The following is a 21,803-nucleotide window of genomic DNA, read 5'->3' as shown; positions in this document are numbered from 1 at the left end:
TACGCCTGTATTTGCTTTGGCCTTGTGTTCGTAATGCTGACATACTTGAGACTGCTGCCTGGTCTTCCCTAGAAGCACAATCCCACATTAAGGCTAGGTTCACACCTGAGCGTTTTACAGCGTGTTCCTACGCGCTGTAAAACTCTCATCAGACAAAAAACAATGTTTCCCTATGGTCATGGTTCTCACCTGAGCGTTTTACAGCGCGTACGAACGCACTGTAAAACGCCCTACGCCCCAAGAAGTACAGGAGCTTCTTTGGGGCGTATTGTCATGCGTAACACCTGTTTTTCATTGTATGCCTCTGTGGTCAATAGCAAGAACGCGCGTACGACGCGCGTTTCCAAAATACAAAAACGCCTGTAAACAGCGCTTATCGAATACGCTCAGGTGTGAACCCAGCCTAAGTGCTGTATGGTTTAAAGGAACACTCTGGACAAAACGAATACACAGGTTTATGTGTATTGCTGGACCTGAGGATGCAGAGCATAACACAGGGATTCTCCTCGGGGCATTCTTTGAACTCCTGTGCTATGCTCTTCTCCCTAAGGCCGTGCGTTAGTGTGTCACTTCGCCCATACTGTTCCTTTTAAAATGAGCATTAAAGGGGTTGTGCACCTTTTGGGAGCCTAGTTTTCCTGTTTCCCGTCACTGACTCCCCGCTGTGCGCCCAGGGTGCCAACTCTAAACACAAGGAGAGCAGGTCACCGCTGGGGCATCAGATCAGAAGTTGACCTCATGGGAGCGCAGCAGAGGCCAAGGAGAGAAGGAGCCAGCGCCGGGAAGTAGGCTTCCCTTCGCAAGTCTGCCCAAGGAGGGGCAGAACCCACTTTTAAGGCTTCTTTTGAGTCACGTCAAGTACAGATAAAGTATTAGATAAGGATGTAAGATCTCAATTTAGGTTTGTACTGATTGATGTATTTGCACCTGTTTAAGGGGACCACAGTTGAGAATATCTGCTCGGAGATCCGGTATTTGCCTTCCATCAGGACTGTATCCAATGACCAACCACTCGTCGTCTTGTGTGACGAAACGTACTCTGCAGAAAAAGCAGTGGAGGCTACGGTGGTAAGTATAGCTTGCTAAGTGCAGGGCCAGTCTCAGCACAGCATATGCTATGTTTGAGTAGATGGACCACCTAGCGGGGGAGTCCACCTCTTGGGTCATGTTCTATGAGCTACGGTGGAGAATGGAAGGGTTCCCGTGTATTAGTCATTTGAGGTTTAGAGAAGCTGGACCTGCATTGATTAGCTGATCTAAGGGGTTATCTAGTGATGATGAAAAGATGATCATGAGCAGAAGATCCTACCTGTTTGCAATATTCTTCCCTTGATGGGTGAAAATGTATTAGTCGCAGATTCGTTATGTTTATCAATGGGATGCACCGGAAATCTGATCTTTGGGTAGCAGAAAAGGGACTTTACTAACTGAAAAGACTGTGTAAGGCTGACCAATGTGTCATTTAGGTGGTAACTTGTGGTGGTTTCACACAGGTGTGTGGTCTAAGAACAGCTATCTGCGTGACCGACCACGGCTTAGGCTACTTTCACACCTGCGTTCGGTACGGATCCGCACCGATAATGCAAACTCTTGTATCTGTTCAGAACGGATCAGTTTGCATTATTCTTTAAAAAAAATAAAAAAGTCTACGTCAAAACGGATCCGACCTGACTTACATTGAAAGTCAATAGGGGATGGATCAATTGCACCATATTGTGTCAGTGAAAACGGATCTGTCCCCATTGACTTACAGACGTGACTCCAGAGTGGAATGGAGGCGGAACGGAGCCAAACTGATGCATTCTGAACGGATCCTTATCCATTCAGAATGCATTGGGGCTGAACTGATCCGTTTTGGGCCGCTTGTGAGAGCCCTGAAACGGATCTCACAAGCGGACCCAGAAACGCCAGTGTGAAAGTAGCCTTACTACATCCTAGTGACTTTATGATGCCGAGTTCCTGCCTGACTGTGGGTCTACTGTCCATATTCACAGAATCATTTGAGTACAGGGAAAGAACTTGCAGCATCTTAAATCAATATGATTCAATGAGTTTGGCTCCAACAAGCCACAATCGGTCCAAAAAATGCTGCCATCACACCGACTTTTTTTCCGGACCACAAACAGCCATGTGAAAGCAGCCTGATGGCGCTTGCCCACAAAAAAAAAAAATAATAATAATAATAATCTGTATTAACTCATCACAGGATGATCACTGTGGGCTTCATACTTGGGGATCCCAGTTCTAATTATCATCCACGCCCCCAGCGATCATAGATTTAATGGGTCAGGAAAAAATATTTAAATCAGCGTAGCGTTTTTTTTTTTTTTTTTTGTTACTACTGCTAAGATGAAGCGAGGAGGGATTCATAAGTTGTCTTAAAGAGGACCTGACATGGCTGTTTTAGTAAATAATTGTATTCCCCATATAATAATTCTGGAGCATCTATTCTCATGACTTTGTCGTGCCATTCTTTTATTATTCTTGCAAGAAGTTTATGGATAAAAGGTACAGATAGGTGTTACCAGTTGGAGGTGTGTTCTTGCAGTCACTATCCAATTAGTGGTGTCATTGTCAGCCTGTGTAGGGACACTCCCCAACTGGTAACTCCCATCTGTACCTTTATCCATAAACTTATAACGGGAATCTAAGAAGAATGGCGCAACATAGTCATAACAATTCTGCAGCATCCATTCTTATCACATGGGGGGGTGCAAGTAGCTATTAAAACAGACATGTCAGGAAAGGGTCCAGAGTTTTTCCCACCAAAGATATTCCATAGAACACATGAGGGTCTGGGATCTCCACCTATTGGGAGAACAGGGGTCTCTCCATGTCAAGTGGCTGTAGATGTCCACATCTTTCTCCTTTTTAAGCTGCTGAGCCGGACTTGCCATCTTACAAATCGGCTTGGGTTGACCATGGTCGTCTTCTGTTTTACAGGCACTCGTCTCGCAAACGGACAATCAAGACGTCAGTCTCATTCAAAACGCTGCCAATACAATTGTCAGTGCCATCACCAAACGACTGAACAGTACGGTCATGCTAGCGGTCACTGAAGTTAAAGTTGAGACAGTCGTGGTGGATAGGTCCAGTTCAGGTGTGTAGTGTTGGTCTTTATACATGTATAGTGCTATCTATATTGGCCACCAAAACCCCAGACATTTTGCCCTTTACATAACCTAGTCTGACGCCTCTATAACAGAAATGCCCAACCTGCGGCACTCCAAACTACAATTCCCAGCATCCCTGCACAGCCTACAGCTATTAGGGCATGCTGGGAGTTGTAGTTTTGCAACAGCTGGAGGGCCGCAGGTTGAGCATCCCTGCTCTATAACATACAATACCCCACCGCCAATGCTGGCAAAAAGCCAAAACTGGGCCATCACAGACCCGGTAGAAAGATTCCATACCGTCATAGCCATCAGATATAATTACTCTTCCACAGCTCTACGTCTTTTTTTTACCATTATTGTAAATGCTGTCTTTTTAGATTACCTTGTCCCGGTGCTCTGCGTTGTGTTTGGCATCGTCTGGGTGACGTGTATCAGCATCTGTGTCTGGTGGACGCGCAAGCGAAGAAAAGAGCGAGAGAGACGGCGAGAGCCTCGCCCAGCAGAAGAAGAAGTAAATAACCAGCGCCAACCTTTAAATCCAATATGGAACCCAATAAGGGTGCCTTACAGAGACGTTCAGTATGAATGCAAAAATCTCCTTCATATTCAATTAAGAACTTCTGGTGCAGAAGAGGGGGTGAAAGAGGACATGGTGGACAAGGAGGAGGACACGGAGGAGGACGATTGCCTCCCTCAGTCATACACAAAGGCTTACACAAGCGTAGGGGACAGTGACTGCTCGAAAAGCAAACCGCATCGGACAAGTGCCGACAAAGTGGACAACAGATGTGTAAAAAATGTGAACGCACCACACTGAAGGAAGCAGAGTATCTGTACACATGGAGAGGACAGCGTTACCTAAGCTGAGAACGGGACGAGGAGAGACACAGAATTCATCTCCAATAGAATGGCCCTTCCACCATTTCTTGGCGTCATGGGCACATTCCTTGGCAATAATTGCCAGGTCCTTCCCAACCCCCCCGCCCCCTCTGGACAAGTGGTTCAGGACTAAAGTCTGGACTCCCGATTTTCTTTATATAATGTAAAAATGTTAACAGTTTTTTTTGTTTTTTTTCTATTCGTTGCTGTAGTCTTTCTATAAATTATTTGTGACTAATATATATATATATATATATATATATATATATATATATATATAAAAAGATAAAAAAGTTCTTTGATAGTTGCTATTTTTATAAAGTTTGCTTTAAAACCTCTTAAGTCAAGAGGAGACGAAAGGTTCTCTGTATTTTCATTTATCATGTAAGATTTCTTATGCAAGGACTGTACAGTTGTTTACAAGATGTATTTTTATTTTTTTTGGTTTAAGGTTTATAATTTAATGACTACGTCCAGCCCTCCAGGTCGAGGAAAAGAAGTGACTTAAACTTTTTTTTTTTTTCTTAAACCAAACCTCTCCCTCCCTCTCCCCCCCCCCCCCCCTTTCCTGTCTCTGTCCAGTGTTTTTTCAATGTCTGGTAAACAAGATGGCATAAGAAAAAAAAATTCCACTCCCAGCTCTTACATAGGTCTTCATTCTCTTTGCTTCCAGCACTGGTCCCCAACAAATATTTTTGCCTTACATGTCTTTTAACAGGCACAGCATTAATGCGACACAGCGATCTGAGTCGTGTTGTTTTTTTTTTGTTTGTTTTTTTTTATGGTTAATTTTATTGTTTCATGTGTTTTTTTTTTAATTTTAGGATTGCAGTATTGATGTATGTGACAAGTGCCTTGAGATTAAACTTTTTTTTTTTTAGCAACTGTCAAAGACTACCTTCTGCTTCAGATATATTACGGGCAGAGCGCTAGGGTCCTCCTTTATAGAGACATTTATTTTATTTTTTTGTTCTCATTGTAAACATATATGGTTTGTAAATATGTATATAATTGAAGGAATCGCTCTGTATATTTGATTTATTAACACTATTTCAGAATTTTCTTCTGTTCTTGTCATGCCATTCCTTTTTAATTTATGGTTCAGAAGGGAGGTTTTATGTTTTTTTTGTTTTTTTTTAATAAAATATCCAGATTCATTAAGGAAGAGTAAAAACCTAACTTCACTTAAAGCCTTTAAATAAAGCCGAAGTAGAATTGAAAGGGTTTGTACCAAATTAGACAAAATATGGCTGCCTTCCTCTACAAACAGCAAAACACCTGTTTACGAGTTGTCTGGTGTTGCAATTCGGCCCCATTCATTTCAATGCAGCAGAGCTGCAATACTGCACACAGCCAGATGTAAGCGCTGTTTTTATTTTATTTTTTTAAATAGAAGAAAGCAGTCATTTTTTTAATCCTATAAGCCCAGGATCCCACTCCTTTGCCCATGTCTTGCACCCTTAGGCTATTTTCACATTTGCGACAGATAAATCTGGCAGGCTGTCCTGGTCGAGAACAGCCTGCTGGAGTGGACCCTGCTGACTATAATGGGGTCCGACAGAGACCTGGCCGTTATCCAGCAAATATGCTGAGAATCGGCCGGGAAAAAAAACATATAATTTTTTTGTTTTTGTCTGCTCGTAACACCCAGTCGCAGGTGTGAAAGAAGCGTATTGTTTGGCAAGGTCCCTACACTGTTGAGCTGGAAGTCATTGGTTATTTTCTTTCGCACAGTCCTAAATTTTTGGTCAAATATAGGTTGTATGAGATTAGAAAAAAGGGAAACTAAAAAAGAGCCACTCTTCTCCATGGGCCATATCTGGTAATGCAGATCAGCCCCATTCACCTAACGGTCCCTATGACCTTAAGCTGCAATACTAGACACTGGCCATGGACAAGACACTACAAGAAAACAAAACATTTTTCTTCTAATCTTGCCCAACGACCAACATCTTGGCCTCCTTACAGTGTAGCATGGAGGGGGATACGCCCTTGAAGTTGGGCTTTAAGCGACGTTAGGAGTTGGGTCTGTTGTGCCTATGCTGTGACACATAGTTAGACTGGGGTATGTAGGATAAAAGAAGTATATGAGCCCATGTTATCTGGTCCTTGATGGGTATGGGTGGACTTGGCTCAGAATGGGAAGGGGGTGATGTCACAGAGATGGTTGTTGTTTTTTTTTGTTTTTGTGAAGCTGTTAGTTCGTTGTGGTGATGCATTATGTTCTTTCGTTTAATATGACAAGCCTAATGAAGGGAACAATTTTATTTTATTTCTTCATTTTTCGTTTTCTCTAAAGAAATAAAAGGGCAAAAAAGGCAGCAAACGCAATAGTTTGAATTACCTCACGAAAACACGGCTGTTCATACATAAGGCTTCAGCAGTTATTTTTGTATTTTTATTTTTTTTATATAAAGGCTTTCTTATTACATAGTATGTCGAGCTGCTTCTTTGTTTTTTTCTCTCCTCTAACGGTAGCATCCGTGTAAAAGCAACATCCATCCGTACTGACGGATTACCAATGGGAGGTGGGTTGGGGGGGGGGGGGGATCTGAAAGTGTAAACTCTGGCCAATGACCATGAATGCTTGAAAATAATTAATTTTATACAAGAATGCAAGAATTGCTTTAGCAGGATCTCATTCTGTTTAGTGCATTTTGGTTGACATGTTCTTAAAAAAATGTTTCAGAAAAAAAACTATTTATTAAAGCATTTTATAACAATGTTAAAACCTGTCTCTGACTTGTGGTTTATTATTTGGGTGGGGGCTTGTACAGTACACGTGATGGGGGAGGGTAAATATTTTTCATGAAAATTTTGCTGGTCTGCACCAAAGATTAGAATTTTACGCATGCTAGGTGGATGGACATAGGCTAGGGGTAAACTAGCTGCCCATATAAGATAAGAGAACTACCATATTTTTCACCCTATAAGGGGAGGTTTTTGAGGAGGAAAATAAGAAAAAAATATATTTTGAACCAAAAGGTGTGCTTTTGGTGGGCTTTGAACTAATGGTAGCCTGTGGATGGCACTGTTATGGGGGCGGGGATCTGTGGATGGCGTGACACTGCTATGGGGGGGGGGGGGGATCTGTGGATGACAGATAAGGCTACTTTCACACTAGCGTTCGGAGCGGATCCGTCTGATGTTTCATCAGACGGATCCGCTCCGATAATGCAGACGTTCGCATCCGTTCAGAACGGATGCGTCAGCATTAAAACGTAGAAAATTTTCTAAGTGTGAAAGTTGTCTGAGCGGATCCGTTCAGACTTTACATTGAAAGTCAATGGGGAACGGATCCGCTTGAAGATTGAGCCATATTGTGTCATCTTCAAGCGGATCCGTCCCCATTGACTTCCATTGTAAGTCTGGACGGATCCGCTCACCTCCGCACGGCCAGGCGGACACCCGAACGCTGCAAGCAGCGTTCAGGTGTCCGCTCACTGAGCGGAGCGGAGGCTGAACGCTGGCAGGCGGATGTATTCTCAGTGGATCCGCCTCCACTGAGAATGCATTGGGGCCAGACGGATGCGTTCGGGGCCGCTCGTGAGCCCCTTCAAACGGTGCGCACGAGCGGACACCCGAACGCTAGTGTGAAAGTAGCCTAAATAGCATCTTATGCTATTTGACATCCACAGATCCCCCCCCCCCCCCCCCCCCCCATAACAGTGTCAGCCACTGTGAATGACCCCCAATACAGGGGCTGGGGGCTGGCATCTACACTAGTTTTTAAATGGCAGCGGGGGCCCAGTGCAGTCATTGTATTCCATTGCACCAGGCCCCGCTCACTGTATTAATGGTATCTGTAACTGCAGGCAGGCAATGGTTAACTATACATATGTTCGATCCAGCACTGAGCAGCCTGTACATACGATCATAGCAAGCTGGAGGCAGGAGGCTGGGCGGGCGGGCGGGCACTGGCAGCGTAACTTCCTACGTCACGTGCCTGCGCCGCCTGCTTCATTCATAAAGTGGGTTGAGCAGGCACGTGACGTAGGAACTTACGCTGCCAGTGCCCGCCCGCCCAGCATCCAGCTTGCTATGATCGTAAGTACAGGCTGCTCAGTGCTGGATCGAACATATGTATAGTTAACCATTGCCTGCCTGCAGTTACAGATACCATTAGTACAGTGAGCGGGGCCCGGTGTAATAGAATACAGTGACTGCATCGGGCCCTGCTGCCATTATAAAACTAAAGGCCGGCCCCCAGCCCCTCCTCCCTGATACACACGCCGGCCGCGCTGTGCAGCTTGCGGTCGGCGGTGTATCATTGTAAAAATGGCAGCCTTCGCCCCATAAGACGCACTGCCATTGTCCTCCCACTTTTGGGGGGGAAAAGTGTGTCTTATAGGGCGAAAAATACGGTATATTGGTCCCTACAAACAGGGAAATTGCAATGTTGCAGCAGCGGTACATCACATAAGCAATAATACAATACACACAAAAACAAAGAGAAAAATAAATGCCCAGCCACATTGGTCCTTATACCTATGTACTACAGAACTGCACGGACCTCAAAAAATATTTCCATGTACTGTTCCTAGGGTTACTTGTACTAGCAGAGGCAATTTAGTAGCGTGGTCCTGGACTTTTCTACTGATGGCCTAGTCTTAGGATAGATCATCAGTCTGACTGGAAGGTGTTTGACTCTCAGAACCCCTGACAATCAACTTTTGTACAGTAGGTCTTGGGCCAGAATGAAATGTCATCAGAAAATGACCTATTGTTTAAATCAAATTTTTATGTTTAACATTTTTTTTAAAGAATTTTTGATGATTATAAAAAAAAATTATATATTTTTTTTCATGTCAACATCTCTATTTAAACAAAAAACATAAAAATCCTGCAGTTTTCACACTGGCCACTAATCCTATAATAGGCGCCACTTTTTGGTCTGTACAAATCACTTTACTGCAGTTACCAGCTTAGGCTACTTTCACAATCTCGTTTGGTGCGGATCTGTCATGGATCTGCACAAACTCATCCGTTTAGATAATACAACCTTCTGCATCCGTTCAGAACGGATCAGTTTGTATTATCTGTAACATAGCCAGAACGGATCCGTCTTGAACACCATTGAAAGTCAATGGGGGACGGATCAGTTTTCTATTGTCAGTAAAAATGGATCCGTCCCCATTGACTTACATTGTGTGTCAGGATCCGTTTGCCTCCGCATCCTGCAAGCAGCTTTTTGGTGTCTGCCTCCAAAGCTGAACGGAGGCAAACTGATGCATTCTGAGCGGATCCTTTTCCATTCAGAATGCATTAGGGCAAAACTGATCCGTTAGGAATGCTTGCGAGATCCCTGAATGGATCTCACAAACGGAAACAAAAACGCCAGTGTGAAAGTAGCCTTATCTGTACACAAGTGATATCATTACAGACAGGATTAGAATGACAGATAAGACACCATTTATAAATAGGCGATTGTCACATCTTATCTATTCTTTCCTTGTACAATGACTTCTGCACAGGTCACACAGCATGCTCAGAAAACTCTCCCATCGAAGTCAATGAGGCCCCCTCCTGACCATTGTGTCTATGGACCATGGGGCTGCCGTAAAGCAATTTTCTTAAAGGGGTTGTCTCACCTCATATCATAGGTTATTACACAACATAAAATATCACTAATACAAGTAACTTACCAATGTAGTATGTTACCATAATGCCTCCTGTTCTCACTTCTACTAATTTTTCATGTTTTCATAAACTGCTCATCTCTATGGGATACGGCCACCACCGCAATGCTTCTGCATTGGCTGCGCTTGCACTCAAAGTAAGCAAAGCTGGCCCTTCCAGTGGCCAGGATAGTTGGAGCGAGCGCGCATTCTCTTCTGCATGCGCATTAGCTCCTGCCCCAGCCACCTTGTATTGCCCATATCTGAAGCTCACCTCACCAGCAACCTTGTATGTACTATGGATTTTGGATCTAAGGTATGTGCCTTAAAGCTGCTCTATACAGATATCAATATCGCAGCAGAGAATAAATTGTTACAGGTTCGTAGCTTGCTACAATAGCCCAGAACCTGTAATACAGATCACTACTGCAAGCTGTCATCTTTGTACCTGGCCGATCGATCGCATTCTTAGGGTGCATTCACAAGATCCACTTGTGTGCAGGACTTAATTTAGACAGCAGTCATCTCGGTCCATATGCTATACAGACTGCACTTGCATAGCACACACATCAAAGAAACCTATAGCGTGGACCATTCCTGTCTGTTTTCTAAGACTGGCAGTTCTGGGGCCAAAACCGCATGGTTCTGTGTGTTCAGTGGATGGGAGGCAGTAACAGCAGCACTACTCCCATTCACTTCAATGGGAGCAGTGCTGCAGTAAAAACAATTTAGGTTTGCACTTGGTAACATAAAATGATGCACAAAGGGAAATGTTTATTTAGATATATTCCGACTACATTGTCACTCGTTTGATTGAAACTAACAAGGTCAGCCTCTCCCCAGAGTATAGAGGTCAGGAGGATTTACGTTTTCCAAATCCAGCCGGATAATCACATGGATTTGGATTTTCCACATTCATGTTGATCTTCTATCACTGCAATATCAGGGGAATTTTCCATTGCCAGTTTTTCAGCTCTGTATGTTGAATCATGCATGTACAGGCTGTTTTCAGGTCTCTAAAATAATATAATTTTGTAGTGGTCATGTCACTATGTGTGATCCTCCTGATTTACCTGTGCAGCATTTTACATTGTGATCTGATGTTCAAGATCCCCCCCAAAACATATGGGGTTTACCAACATTTCCATGTAGTAATGACGAATTAACAAGGATCCTGTCCAGGGGGCAGATAGACCCTAATTTCCTGGTGGGCTGAAGACTAGGGGAGCAGCCAAACCCTCCTCACTGTCGCTGGCCGGGTACATAATGATTTGATGCTCTCAATGTGAATTAATGATGGGAGCATTAGATACTGGGCAGGTAGCCCGCAGGTGCCCTCTTGAATTCAATTGTATGGCTGTCCTCAAGACGGTGATCCAGTTGTATACTGCAGTGGGGCATGGGAGCCCATGACTCCCTGCGCTACGGTTAAAGGCAGCGTACAAATGATGAGGGACACACAGGCATCTCAGGCTGGAAAAGACCCATGGCCTGCACCAGTGACTCTGTTTAATTATTCTGTCCTTGGCAATTTGGGGAGCATTTTACTCATTTTGGGCTAAAATAAATAAAAAAAATTCAATTTGTTATTAAAAATATTCAGCTGTTTTTGAGCTAGAGTTTTAAAAGAAAAAAAAATCACTTCTCAGTCCTGTCAACTGACTGCTCATGTGAAGCCTTGTTTCTGATCTCCTCACAAACACTCATTTATGCCATATTATTATCAGTTAAAAAAAAGTTGAGCTATAATGAATATTTGAGGTCAGGAGATCAGTGATGAGGCTTCACATGAGCTGTCAGCTGGCAGGACTGAGAAATGATACTCTGCAAACAGACTTTTTTTTTTTTTTAACCCCCTGTAACTAAAAAAAAAAATTTATAGTTGGTTTCAGCTGTTTTTATCTCAAAATGAGTAAAATGCAATCATGAAAAAAAATTCCCCCGAAGGTGTCTATAGCCTTTAAAGGAATAATATAATGTGATAAAATATTCCTAGAGCTGAATGAGCAAAACACAGGTTAAGGCCTCATGCAAGCGGCCGTTACGTTCATTGGGGACTGCAATTTGCGGTCACCAATGCACGGGCAACATCCGCTTGGCGGCCAGGAAGGATAGAGACCAATTCAACTTCAATGGGCCCGAGATCTGTCCGCACCGTAAAAAAAAAATAGAAAAAAAATTTGCGGTGCGGAGGCACGGAGAGAAACACCACGGAAGCACTCTGTAGTGCTTCCATGGGGTTCTGTGCCTCCGTCAAGTGAATGAGTGCTCATCTGTGATGCGGGGAGCACATGGCCGGTGCCCGCATATTGCAGACCCGCTGTTTGCGGGCTGCAATACGGCCCACGGCTGGGCAACTGCCTGGTGCATGAGGCCTAACTTGTATGCGAACCACTTTTTAAAAAATCTAAAATGCTGCATTATGTCTTTATAGGGTAATACCATAGAGAAGTTGTATGGACTTGCATCGATCGGTTGTAGTAAAGAGTACACTGGATTCGGCAACTGTGTCACTGTGAGCCTGCATTTCCATAGACGCACTGGATATGTTGGATGTCGGCTTCTGACTCCGCTTTTATACACTGAATTATAAATGAAGGGATATGATCTTATCGTTTTCTTACTAAAGTATCTGTGCACACACGCAGTTAGGCAGGACCTACTGAAATATGTGCCCAGGCTAACTGAAAGCCTAGATTAGCTGCTTATGGTATATGTAATTTACGATGTGTGGTGTCACCATGAAAATGACTGGTGAAGGGCTATCAGTACAGTGTCCATTTTAGGACATGGTCAGATATCATAGTCAAGTATCAGGGTCAGGTGTCACACTGGCTGACTTTGATATTCTGACTAGGCAGCGGCGCAATGACTTAGGTTCATTGTAGTTTTAATATGCTCAATCACATAGATGAAGAAAATCCTTCAGGTTGCTGCCTTGTAACATACACTATGTTCCTGAGAGCCCATCAACATCATTTAAAATAATCCTATATGAAGGAAGCTGTCATTTTGTAATGTATTTCTTTTACCTTTATTTACCCTATCTTCTTTTCTAGGCTGTAGTCACATGACCGTGTCCATGCAGCTCTTTCTTATTTCCTGTTATGTCCATGGGCAGGGCAGTGATAGGGGAGTGTCTATGTAACTGGGTGGGAGGAGCTATAAACTAGCTGGGTGATGTTAGGGCTAGTGCTGGAGAGGTGCATCATGGGTTTAGTTAAATATAGCAAAAGGAAGTGTTACATACAGGATGGAAACAAAACCAGAGGGATTGGTTTATGTGGTGAAAACGGGTCAGGAGAGCCTAAATAATTAAAATGGGGAAGATGTACATGATCATATCTGTTAGAAACCATAGTCATCTCGGAAAACCCCTATAAGTCAAAAGAAAAGTTCCTCACAGTGGTATATATGTATACCTTTATTTTTGTGTTCTGAGTAGGACACAGTCATAGCATATGTCGGGTGCCCGGGGCCCTATGGATTGGATATGTTTGATGTGTGTCCTGGCACATGCATCAAAGATATTAAAAAATAGATGGGAACAGAATTGGTTTTCCTGGGAAATAAAAATTTAAAAAAAATGGACCAAAAAAATAATGCCTCCCCAATCACACCACTGCTATTCTGATGCTAGTCCAGTTACCTTTGCCAATCGCTTCTGTTCCCATGGAAATGCTGGTAAAGACTCACTCAGCTAATCACTGCAGTAGCGATGACCCTCCTCAGCCAGTGATTGGCTGTTCAGACCTTTCCAGTCAGTGTCGAGCCAGGAACAGGAAGTGAAGATCTTCAGGGACCAGACCAGGGTCAGAGCGGCAGCGGTGGAGGAACATTGAGGGCGATTTAGGTTTCATTTTTAAACATTTGTGGTCCGTTTTTTTTAAATATAAAATACACATTACATATTCCCTGGAAAACCAATTTTACACAAATTGCCTCAAAATACGTTCATTGGTTGACCACCTTTTCCAGTTAATCAATGTTAAATTCTCCTCCCTTAGCTTTTGTGACATGGAAGCTAAATAAGTCCTGCCTTTCTGGGGATCACCATTTCCATCGATGAGGGTTCCAGGAAAGGGATCTCCACCAATCTTAACTAGAATACACCATCTAGTACATGCACATTTTCCAGAGATCAGAGATGTGGATTCTCTTGAAGAACCTTATACTTGTTATAACATGTCACCCAGCCATGGCCGAATATTGGATAGTTGTGAAGCAACGAGTACTCTTCATCTCGTGAATAATTCATTCTAATTCATTTTGGTATATTAAAATTGACTGTAAAATTGCTATGCATCATTTTGCAGTCTTCACACTGCCGGTATAAAGCCTACGAGCAAAAATTCCATCTGTTATGAAGGGGAAGTGAAGATGATAAAATTGATTGAAGTTGGTGAAATGCATCAATTATTCAAGAGCTAACTAGCCAAGGTTATATCATTTTGTCTTTGACCTGTAAGGGACATATCTTTCTCCTAGGTAGGTGAGATTGACAAAAAACTAAAAGTTTAAACACACTTTGCCTAATTCTTCATTTTCGGAACAGCCAGGAAGTTTGGACAAGACAACATTTTACAAGTGACGGGTGTGGCTATCATAAAGCAGGGACTGGTACAAACAGTGGGACGACAGCCGGATAACTAGTGCTTAATTAAAAGGAGCATTAAAGTGAATTATTTTGAGAATTCTGGTTAATAAATTGTAAGATTCACCAGAATTTGCAATTTATTCAGGCTTTGGAGTCCAGTGGGCGTTCCTATCAGTGATTGACAGCTATATCTGTATTCACACTCAAACATGGAAGGCTGTCAATCATGTAGTAGGACTGCCTAACATGCTGCCCGCAGATTGGACTGCATTTTCAGGAAGTCCCTTTAAAGCGGTGTTCCCCAACTCCAGCCCTCGGGGCCCACCTTCCGGTCATATTTTCAGGATTTCCTTAGTATTGAGCAGGTGATACAATTAGTGTTGATGCATCAGGACTTACCTCAGGCATTCTTTGTGTGGGATATTCTCAAATCATGACCGGTAGGTGGGTCCTGTAGACTGGAGTTGGGGAACACTGCTTTAAAGGGTTTGTATGGGACTAGGTCAGCCATGTTTTTAAAGCAAGTCCAAACAAAAAGTAGCCAGTCTATGGATTCTTTGTCTGTTGAGTTCCTCCAAGTAGAAAACCACAATTTTCCAACCATATTTAAAGTTATAAATACAGTATCAAGACACGCTACACCAGGCATCCTCAAACTGCGGCCCTCCAGCTGTTGTAAAACTACAACTCCCACAATGCCCTGCTGTAGGCTGATACCTGTAGGCTGTTCGGGCATGCTGGGAGTTGTAGTTTTGCAACAGCTGGAGGGCCGCAGTTTGAGGATGCCTGCGCTACACATTAGTCTAAGGTTGTCATTATTACTCACATTATACTGCGGGTATATGATGGAAGTATTCCCTGACAGACATAAAATGGCATTGTACTAAAAGTGTATACCATGTGACATAAGTGGTTTTTTTGCTTTTTTTTTTTTTTTTAGGTGTCTCCTGTACAGTACTGTAAAGCTAACTGCTGCATTTTCATATTCATAAAAAAAAGGTATACCACCATATGCCAGCAACTACGACACTGATGGAGGCCAAACAGATAGTCATTTGGCCTCTATCAGCTGGATAGGGGTCTATGGCGCCGTTGGGTTCTGGGTGCATAAGCCAAACGTGTTTACTAAACACAATGTGAGGAAATATATACAACAATAGGCAAAATTGACCAAGCCCAGATGGTCATTGTCCGTGTGTATATGAAAAAATAAATAAACTGCTTAATTAAAGGCGCTTGAGGCTGAGGCCTAGCCCCTTGGTGCAACTTCCTTTCCTTAGGCAATGGACAGGGCCAGGCCTCATATTCACACGCCTGTTGCACCACAGTTTTGACAGTTAGTGTCCAGTGAAACTTTAGCAATTTTTACTATGTACAATATGCATTAGTATTTAAAGAGGTTCTGGCAGCAGTTTTGAACATGCAAAACTGCTGTCAGCCCTTTTATTACTTGTATCTCTTTGTATATGAAACTTTGTTCTGCCTTGTGCCGCTCCTACATGTGCCCCTTCACTCTGACATACTCTTTGCATTGAGCCCCTTCATAGCCTTTCCTCTGAGGGACAGCTGTAGCGGTCTCCTGGTTGTGAAGTACTCACTGCAGAGAACATTTCAGAGTGAGGGACACTTGAGGGAGCAGGGCCTGGCACCAATAAATGTTTAGGCTGCTCTCCATGTCCCCTACGTAGCTCTGTCAGCAGGTTTATGAGTCAAAACTGCTAACATACTCCCTTTAAAAGGGTTGTTTGAGCTAGAAAACCCATTTTCAAAAACACTAATCAGCCGTAGTGGTTACAGGAAAAAATATTATTTCATGACAACGGCACCTGTCAAGGGGTTGGGATATATTAAGCATCAATTGAACGGCTAGTTCTTGAAGGTAATGTATTGGAAGCAGGAAAGATGGGTATGTGAAAGTGACTATAAAATGAGCCATATTGTGAAGGCTAGACAACTGGGTTAGAGCATCTCCAAAGCCGTAGGTGTTGAAAGGTGTTCATGATGTGCAGTGGTTAGTAGGTACCAAAAATGGTCCTAGTAAGGACAACTGCTAAACAGTTGACAAAGTCATGGGTGCACAGGGCCCATTTATGTAAGTGAGGAGTGAAGTTTAACCAGTCTTGTCGAATCCCAAAGATGGGTTACAATAGAACAAATTGATGAAAACATTAATGCTGGCTATAATAGGTGCTGGAACACACAGGGCATCGCATCTTGGGGTGTATGGGGCTATGTAGCCGCAAACTGGTTAGAGTGCCCATACTGACCTATATCCACCACTGAAAAGCTTACAATGGGCACATCAGCCTCAGAACTGGACAGTGGAGCAGTGGAAGGGGGTGGCCTGCTCTCATGAATTACATTTTCCTTCTCATGTGGATGGTCGGGTGGCAAACAAAGATCTGTTAAAGAGTTCAAGATGTTGTTGTGGACTTTAGATTCCCAAGACCTCACTCTGATCGAGTATCCGTGGGATGTGCTGGAAGAACAAGTCCAACCCATGGAGCCTAACAATATAGAGGACTTAAAGGACCTGCTGTTAGAATCTTGCTGACAGATCCCACAGGACTCCTTGAGAGGTCTCGTGAAGTCCAGATTTAGGATGCCTGCCATTAACATGCCAATAGAAATAGACTTTTAGACCTACAAATTTAACAAAACTGACCAAAATGAACCCCAATATGAGCAGTTAGGTAGTGTCCAATTACGAGCAATATCAATATCATTTTTGCATCACATTGTCTCATTTTAAGCCACGCGTCATGCTGGATGAGTCAAAAAGCATCTAAAATACTTAATAAATGTCCAAATCACATACCCTCAATTCTCTTCAGTGCGGCTGAGCTGTGATACCAGACACAAACTGTGGACATACACAGTACAGACCAAAAGTTTGGACACACCTTCTCATTCAAAGAGTTTTCTTTATTTTCATGACTATGAAAATTGTAGATTCACACTGAATGCATCAAAACTATGAATTAACACATGTGGAATTATATACATAACAAACAAGTGTGAAACAACTGAAAATATGTCATATTCTAGGTTCTTCAAAGTAGCCACCTTTTGCCTTGATTACTGCTTTGCACACTCTTGGCATTCTCTTGATGAGCTTCAAGAGGTAGTCCCCTGAAATGGTTTTCACTTCACAGGTGTGCCCTGTCAGGTTTAATAAGTGGGATTTCTTGCCTTATAAATGGGGTTGGGACCATCAGTTGCGTTGAGGAGAAGTCAGGTGGATACACAGCTGATAGTCCTACTGAATAGACTGTTAGAATTTGTATTATGGCAAGAAAAAAGCAGCTAACAGTCTATTCAGTAGGACTATCAGCTGTGTATCCACCTGACTTCTCCTCAACGCAACTGATGGTCCCAACCCCATTTATAAGGCAAGAAATCCCACTTATTAAACCTGACAGGGCACACCTGTGAAGTGAAAACCATTTCAGGGGACTACCTCTTGAAGCTCATCAAGAGAATGCCAAGAGTGTGCAAAGCAGTAATCAAAGCAAAAGGTGGCTACTTTGAAGAACCTAGAATATGACATATTTTCAGTTGTTTCACACTTGTTTGTTATGTATATAATTCCACATGTGTTAATTCACAGTTTTGATGCCTTCATAGTCATGAAAATAAAGAAAACTCTTTGAATGAGAAGGTGTGTCCAAACTTTTGGTCTGTACTGTATGTGGTATTGTTTCGAGGAGAAAGTAGAATTTTTTTTTCTAATCCTGGACAAAATGTAAATTTTTTGAGTTTTATGGGTCCTGTGATCACCAAATACAATTGGACATCATCCACGCTGACACTAGCACTAGAGCATCAAGACACCACTCTCCCACACTAAATACTGTGACATGCATGAGAAATGCATACCTATTCAGAGTTTTCTGCTTTGCGTGAAGCTGATGAAGCTTAGACGTCACTGGAATTTCCAAAGTACGTCCTCCATGCTCTGGTATTCATTGTACAGCTAGATGATGTTAAATGCTGAAATACTTGGCTGGGCCGAGAGCACAATTAAAGCCATGCTAATAAACTTTGAGATCTGTAAAAAGGTGCATTTATACCAAAACATGGGTGTTCAAAGGGGGCTTGATTTATTTATTTTCTAAATGTACTTTCAAATTAGGTAGGGGACAGTGCATCCCTGAACTCCATCCACACCACTGTTCCTACCTACTAGGATGATCCATCCTAAATAGTGGCCCGCAACTGGGCAACAGTCCCTGGCCTAAGTGCACGGGACCTAAACTAAGTAAAGGGGTAGTCAGACGAACCAGTTCAAAACCTGAGAGTCACGTCACAGAACCAGAGGAAAGAAAAACACACGGTCAAATACCAAGCAAGGTCAAAACCAGGAGATAAAGTCAGGCAAAGTCAGCAGAGACAGGCAAGGTCACAAACAGGTAGCAGGTCAGAGATTCAGAATCCAGAGAGCATAGAACAAAACTTGTGAGACAGGAAAACTAATCACAGGCAACTGTGCCCTGCCTGTTTATATACCCCGCGGACAGGAAGCACATGGCGCAAGTGCCAAGCCTGATTGGCCTGGTGTCCCTGCTCCCCGATAGGCCAATAAGCCCTACTGCCAGCCGAGCTGGTTGCCACGGTAATCGAGTGACGCTGGTAGCGCCGCATTAGAGCGGCCAGACTCGCTGCAGAAGCCCAGACGGGTAAGTACATGACACATACTTTACAGCTTTCATATAGTGCGAGGGTAGACGATGCTGGTGAGGTACTGTAGTGATTCAGAAAATACTAAAGATCGATCATGATAAAGATGTCCTGTTCTCACTTTAAGCTGGCCATACACCTCAGGGTGTGTATTGGCCAAACCCATTGATTTTGGCGAGTTTGGCCAACCATCTAATGTACATAGTGGTCTCCCAACGCTCCACTGATAACTGGTGTCGGAGGAGACGAGGATCGATCACATTGGATTCAATTGCCTGATTCTTCTGTAAGTGGGGAGATAAGCTGCTGCTGGAGGAGCATGCTTGGCCGAGATTGTTGCCAATTTGTTGTACCTCAAGGCGTCCAGAACGACAACCTTCACAGATCAACCATAGAAGACAAGTCATGTAGAATATCGAAAACTGAATAAGTGGTCAGAAGCCCTCTGTTCTGCCAACAGTCTTAGTAATATTACTTCACCTATAAAATATTAATGGTCCTGGTAATATACCATAAATGTCTATAGCGAAAACTTTAATGAAGGTACATAGGGTACAGATACATGATAGATAGACAGATAGCTAGATAGATGATATATATATATATATATCTCGATAGATAGGTAGATATATCGATAGGTGGATATTAGAGAGATAGGTAGATATGAGAGAGATAGATAGATAGATAGATAGATATAAAAACTGTGTCAGTGTGAAATATACCATATATGAAGTATATATATTCTCCAATGCACAAACTTCTACTATAACATGGGGTCAGTGTCTTCAGCCGAAATATCCTTCTGCTTAAGAGCAGCTGCCTCATAAACCTCAGCCCCCTCCTGCTAGAGACAGGTGGGCTTCTTGAAACAGAATGGTGTTAAGTAGATGGAAAGAAATACCTTGGAGAGAGCAGATGAGAGATGGGGGGACTGGTCTCTCAGTTACACAGCACATTAATTGTTAATTATAAAGCTATCCATCTTTCAATGATTCCACGATTACTTGTTGTAATGTAATTGGTTTAGCTCATTCTTATTGGACCCGACGCCATGGCCGATACAACTACATTCTCAGTGGTCCAGGAAGAACATGCCACAGACCCAAGCTCCAGATTAAGAGCCCTCTTTATTCCATATACAGCAGATACACAGACAGTGAAGGCGGCGTTTCGGCCATAAAGTTGCCTTTCTCCAGCCAATGCTTAGAGGGACAGTGTAATCATTTCCTTAGTGTTAATATATTTAATATATTGAGCTTATTATTAGTCTATTAGTAAATATTAGTAAGTAATATTTTATTTTAGATATTTTTTGTCCTTCCCTGCAGATTGCCATTTGCTGGAAGTCATTAACTAGAGAAAAGTGAAGTAGATGTAGGAAAGGTAGAGCAAACTCAACAATGGAACTTGTAACGTGGTGAGAGAAATCTCAATATCTACAGTCAGGTCCATAAATATTGGGACATCAACACAATTCTAACATTTTTGGCTCTATACACCACCACAATGGATTTGACATTAACTGAACAAGATGTGCTTTAACTGCAGACTGTCAGCTTTAATTTGAGGGTATTTACATCCAAACTTAGGTGAACGGTGTAGGAATTACAACAGTTTGCATATGTGCCTCACACTTGTTAACAGACCAAAAGTAATGGGACAATTGGCTTCTCAGCTGTTCCATGGGCAGATGTGTGTTATTCCCTCATTATCCCAATTACAATGAGCAGATAAAAGGTCCAGAGTTCATTTCAAGTCTGCTATTTGCATTTGGAATCTGTTGCTGTCAACTCTCAAGATGAGATCCAAAGAGCTGTCACTATCAGTGAAGCAAGCCATCATTAGGCTGAAAAAAATAAATAAACCCATCAGAGAGATAGCGAAAACATTAGGTGTGGCCAAAACAACTGTTTAGAACATTCTTAAAAAGAAAGATTGCACCGGTGAGCTCAGCAACACCAAAAGACCCGGAAGACCACGGAAAACAACTGTGGTGGATGACCGAAGAATTCTTTCCTTGGTGAAGAAAACACCCTTCACAACAGTTGGCCAGATCAAGAACACTCTCCAGGAGGTAGGTGTATGTGTGTCAAAGTCAACAATCAAGAGAAGACTTCACCAGAGTGAATACAGAGGGTTCAACACAAGATGTAAACCATTGGTGAGCCTCAAAAACAGGAAGGCCAGATTAGAGTTTGCCAAACGACATCTAAAAAAGACTTCACAGTTCTGGAACAACATCCTATGGACGGATGAGACCAAGATCAACTTGTACCAGAGTGATGGGAAGAGAAGGAAAGGAACTGCTCATGATCCTAAGCATACCACCTCATCAGTGAAGCATGGTGGTGGTAGTGTCATGGCGTGGGCATGTATGGCTGCCAATGGAACTGGTTCTCTTGCATTTATTGATGATGTGACTGCTGACAAAAGCAGCAGGATGAATTCTGAAGTGTTTCGGGCAATATTATATGCTCATATTCAACCAAATGCTTCTGAACTCATTGGACGGCGCTTCACAGTGCAGATGGACAATGACCCAAAGCATACTGCAAAAGCAACCAAAGAGTTTTTTAAGGGAAAGAAGTGGAATGTTATGCAATGGCCAAGTCAATCACCTGACCTGAATCTGATTGAGCATGCATTTCACTTGCTGAAGACAAAACTGCAGGGAAAATGCCCCAAGAACAAGCAGGAACTGAAGACAGTTGCAGTAGAGGCCTGGCAGAGCATCACCAGGGATGAAACCCAGCGTCTGGTGATGTCTATGCGTTCCAGACTTCAGGCTGTAATGGACTGCAAAGGATTTGCAACCAAGTATTAAAAAGTAAAAGTTTGATTTATGATTATTATGTCCCATTACTTTTGGTCCCTTAACAAGTGGGAGGCACATATGCAAACTGCTTTAATTCC

At 42.8% G+C, this 21,803-nt stretch overlaps 1 protein-coding gene and 1 long non-coding RNA gene across 3 annotated transcripts in view; both read left to right on the top strand.

Moving 5' to 3' along the window:
• The window catches only part of JAG2 (jagged canonical Notch ligand 2), a 71,455-nt gene extending 66,077 nt beyond the window's left edge, over window positions 1–5,378 (top strand). For both annotated transcript variants that reach the window (XM_040411236.1, XM_040411235.1), the window contains 3 exons: window positions 937–1,068; window positions 2,944–3,100; window positions 3,494–5,378. In XM_040411236.1, the coding sequence (XP_040267170.1) occupies window positions 937–1,068; window positions 2,944–3,100; window positions 3,494–3,933 (729 nt within the window). In that variant the 3' untranslated portion in view covers window positions 3,934–5,378. The remainder of the gene's footprint in view (window positions 1–936; window positions 1,069–2,943; window positions 3,101–3,493) is intronic.
• A 4,048-nt stretch (window positions 5,379–9,426) lies between these two features.
• Window positions 9,427–16,116, top strand: LOC120981649. The gene is made up of 3 exons (XR_005774727.1): window positions 9,427–9,579; window positions 13,431–13,440; window positions 16,105–16,116. It is a non-coding gene; the product is annotated as an uncharacterized LOC120981649 (long non-coding RNA).
• The last annotated feature ends 5,687 nt before the right edge of the window (window positions 16,117–21,803 follow it).

The sequence above is a fragment of the Bufo bufo genome, chromosome 11 (genome assembly GCF_905171765.1).
Source record: "Bufo bufo chromosome 11, aBufBuf1.1, whole genome shotgun sequence".
Lineage (NCBI taxonomy): Eukaryota > Metazoa > Chordata > Amphibia > Anura > Bufonidae > Bufo > Bufo bufo.
This window is presented reverse-complemented; position numbering and strand designations above follow the sequence as displayed.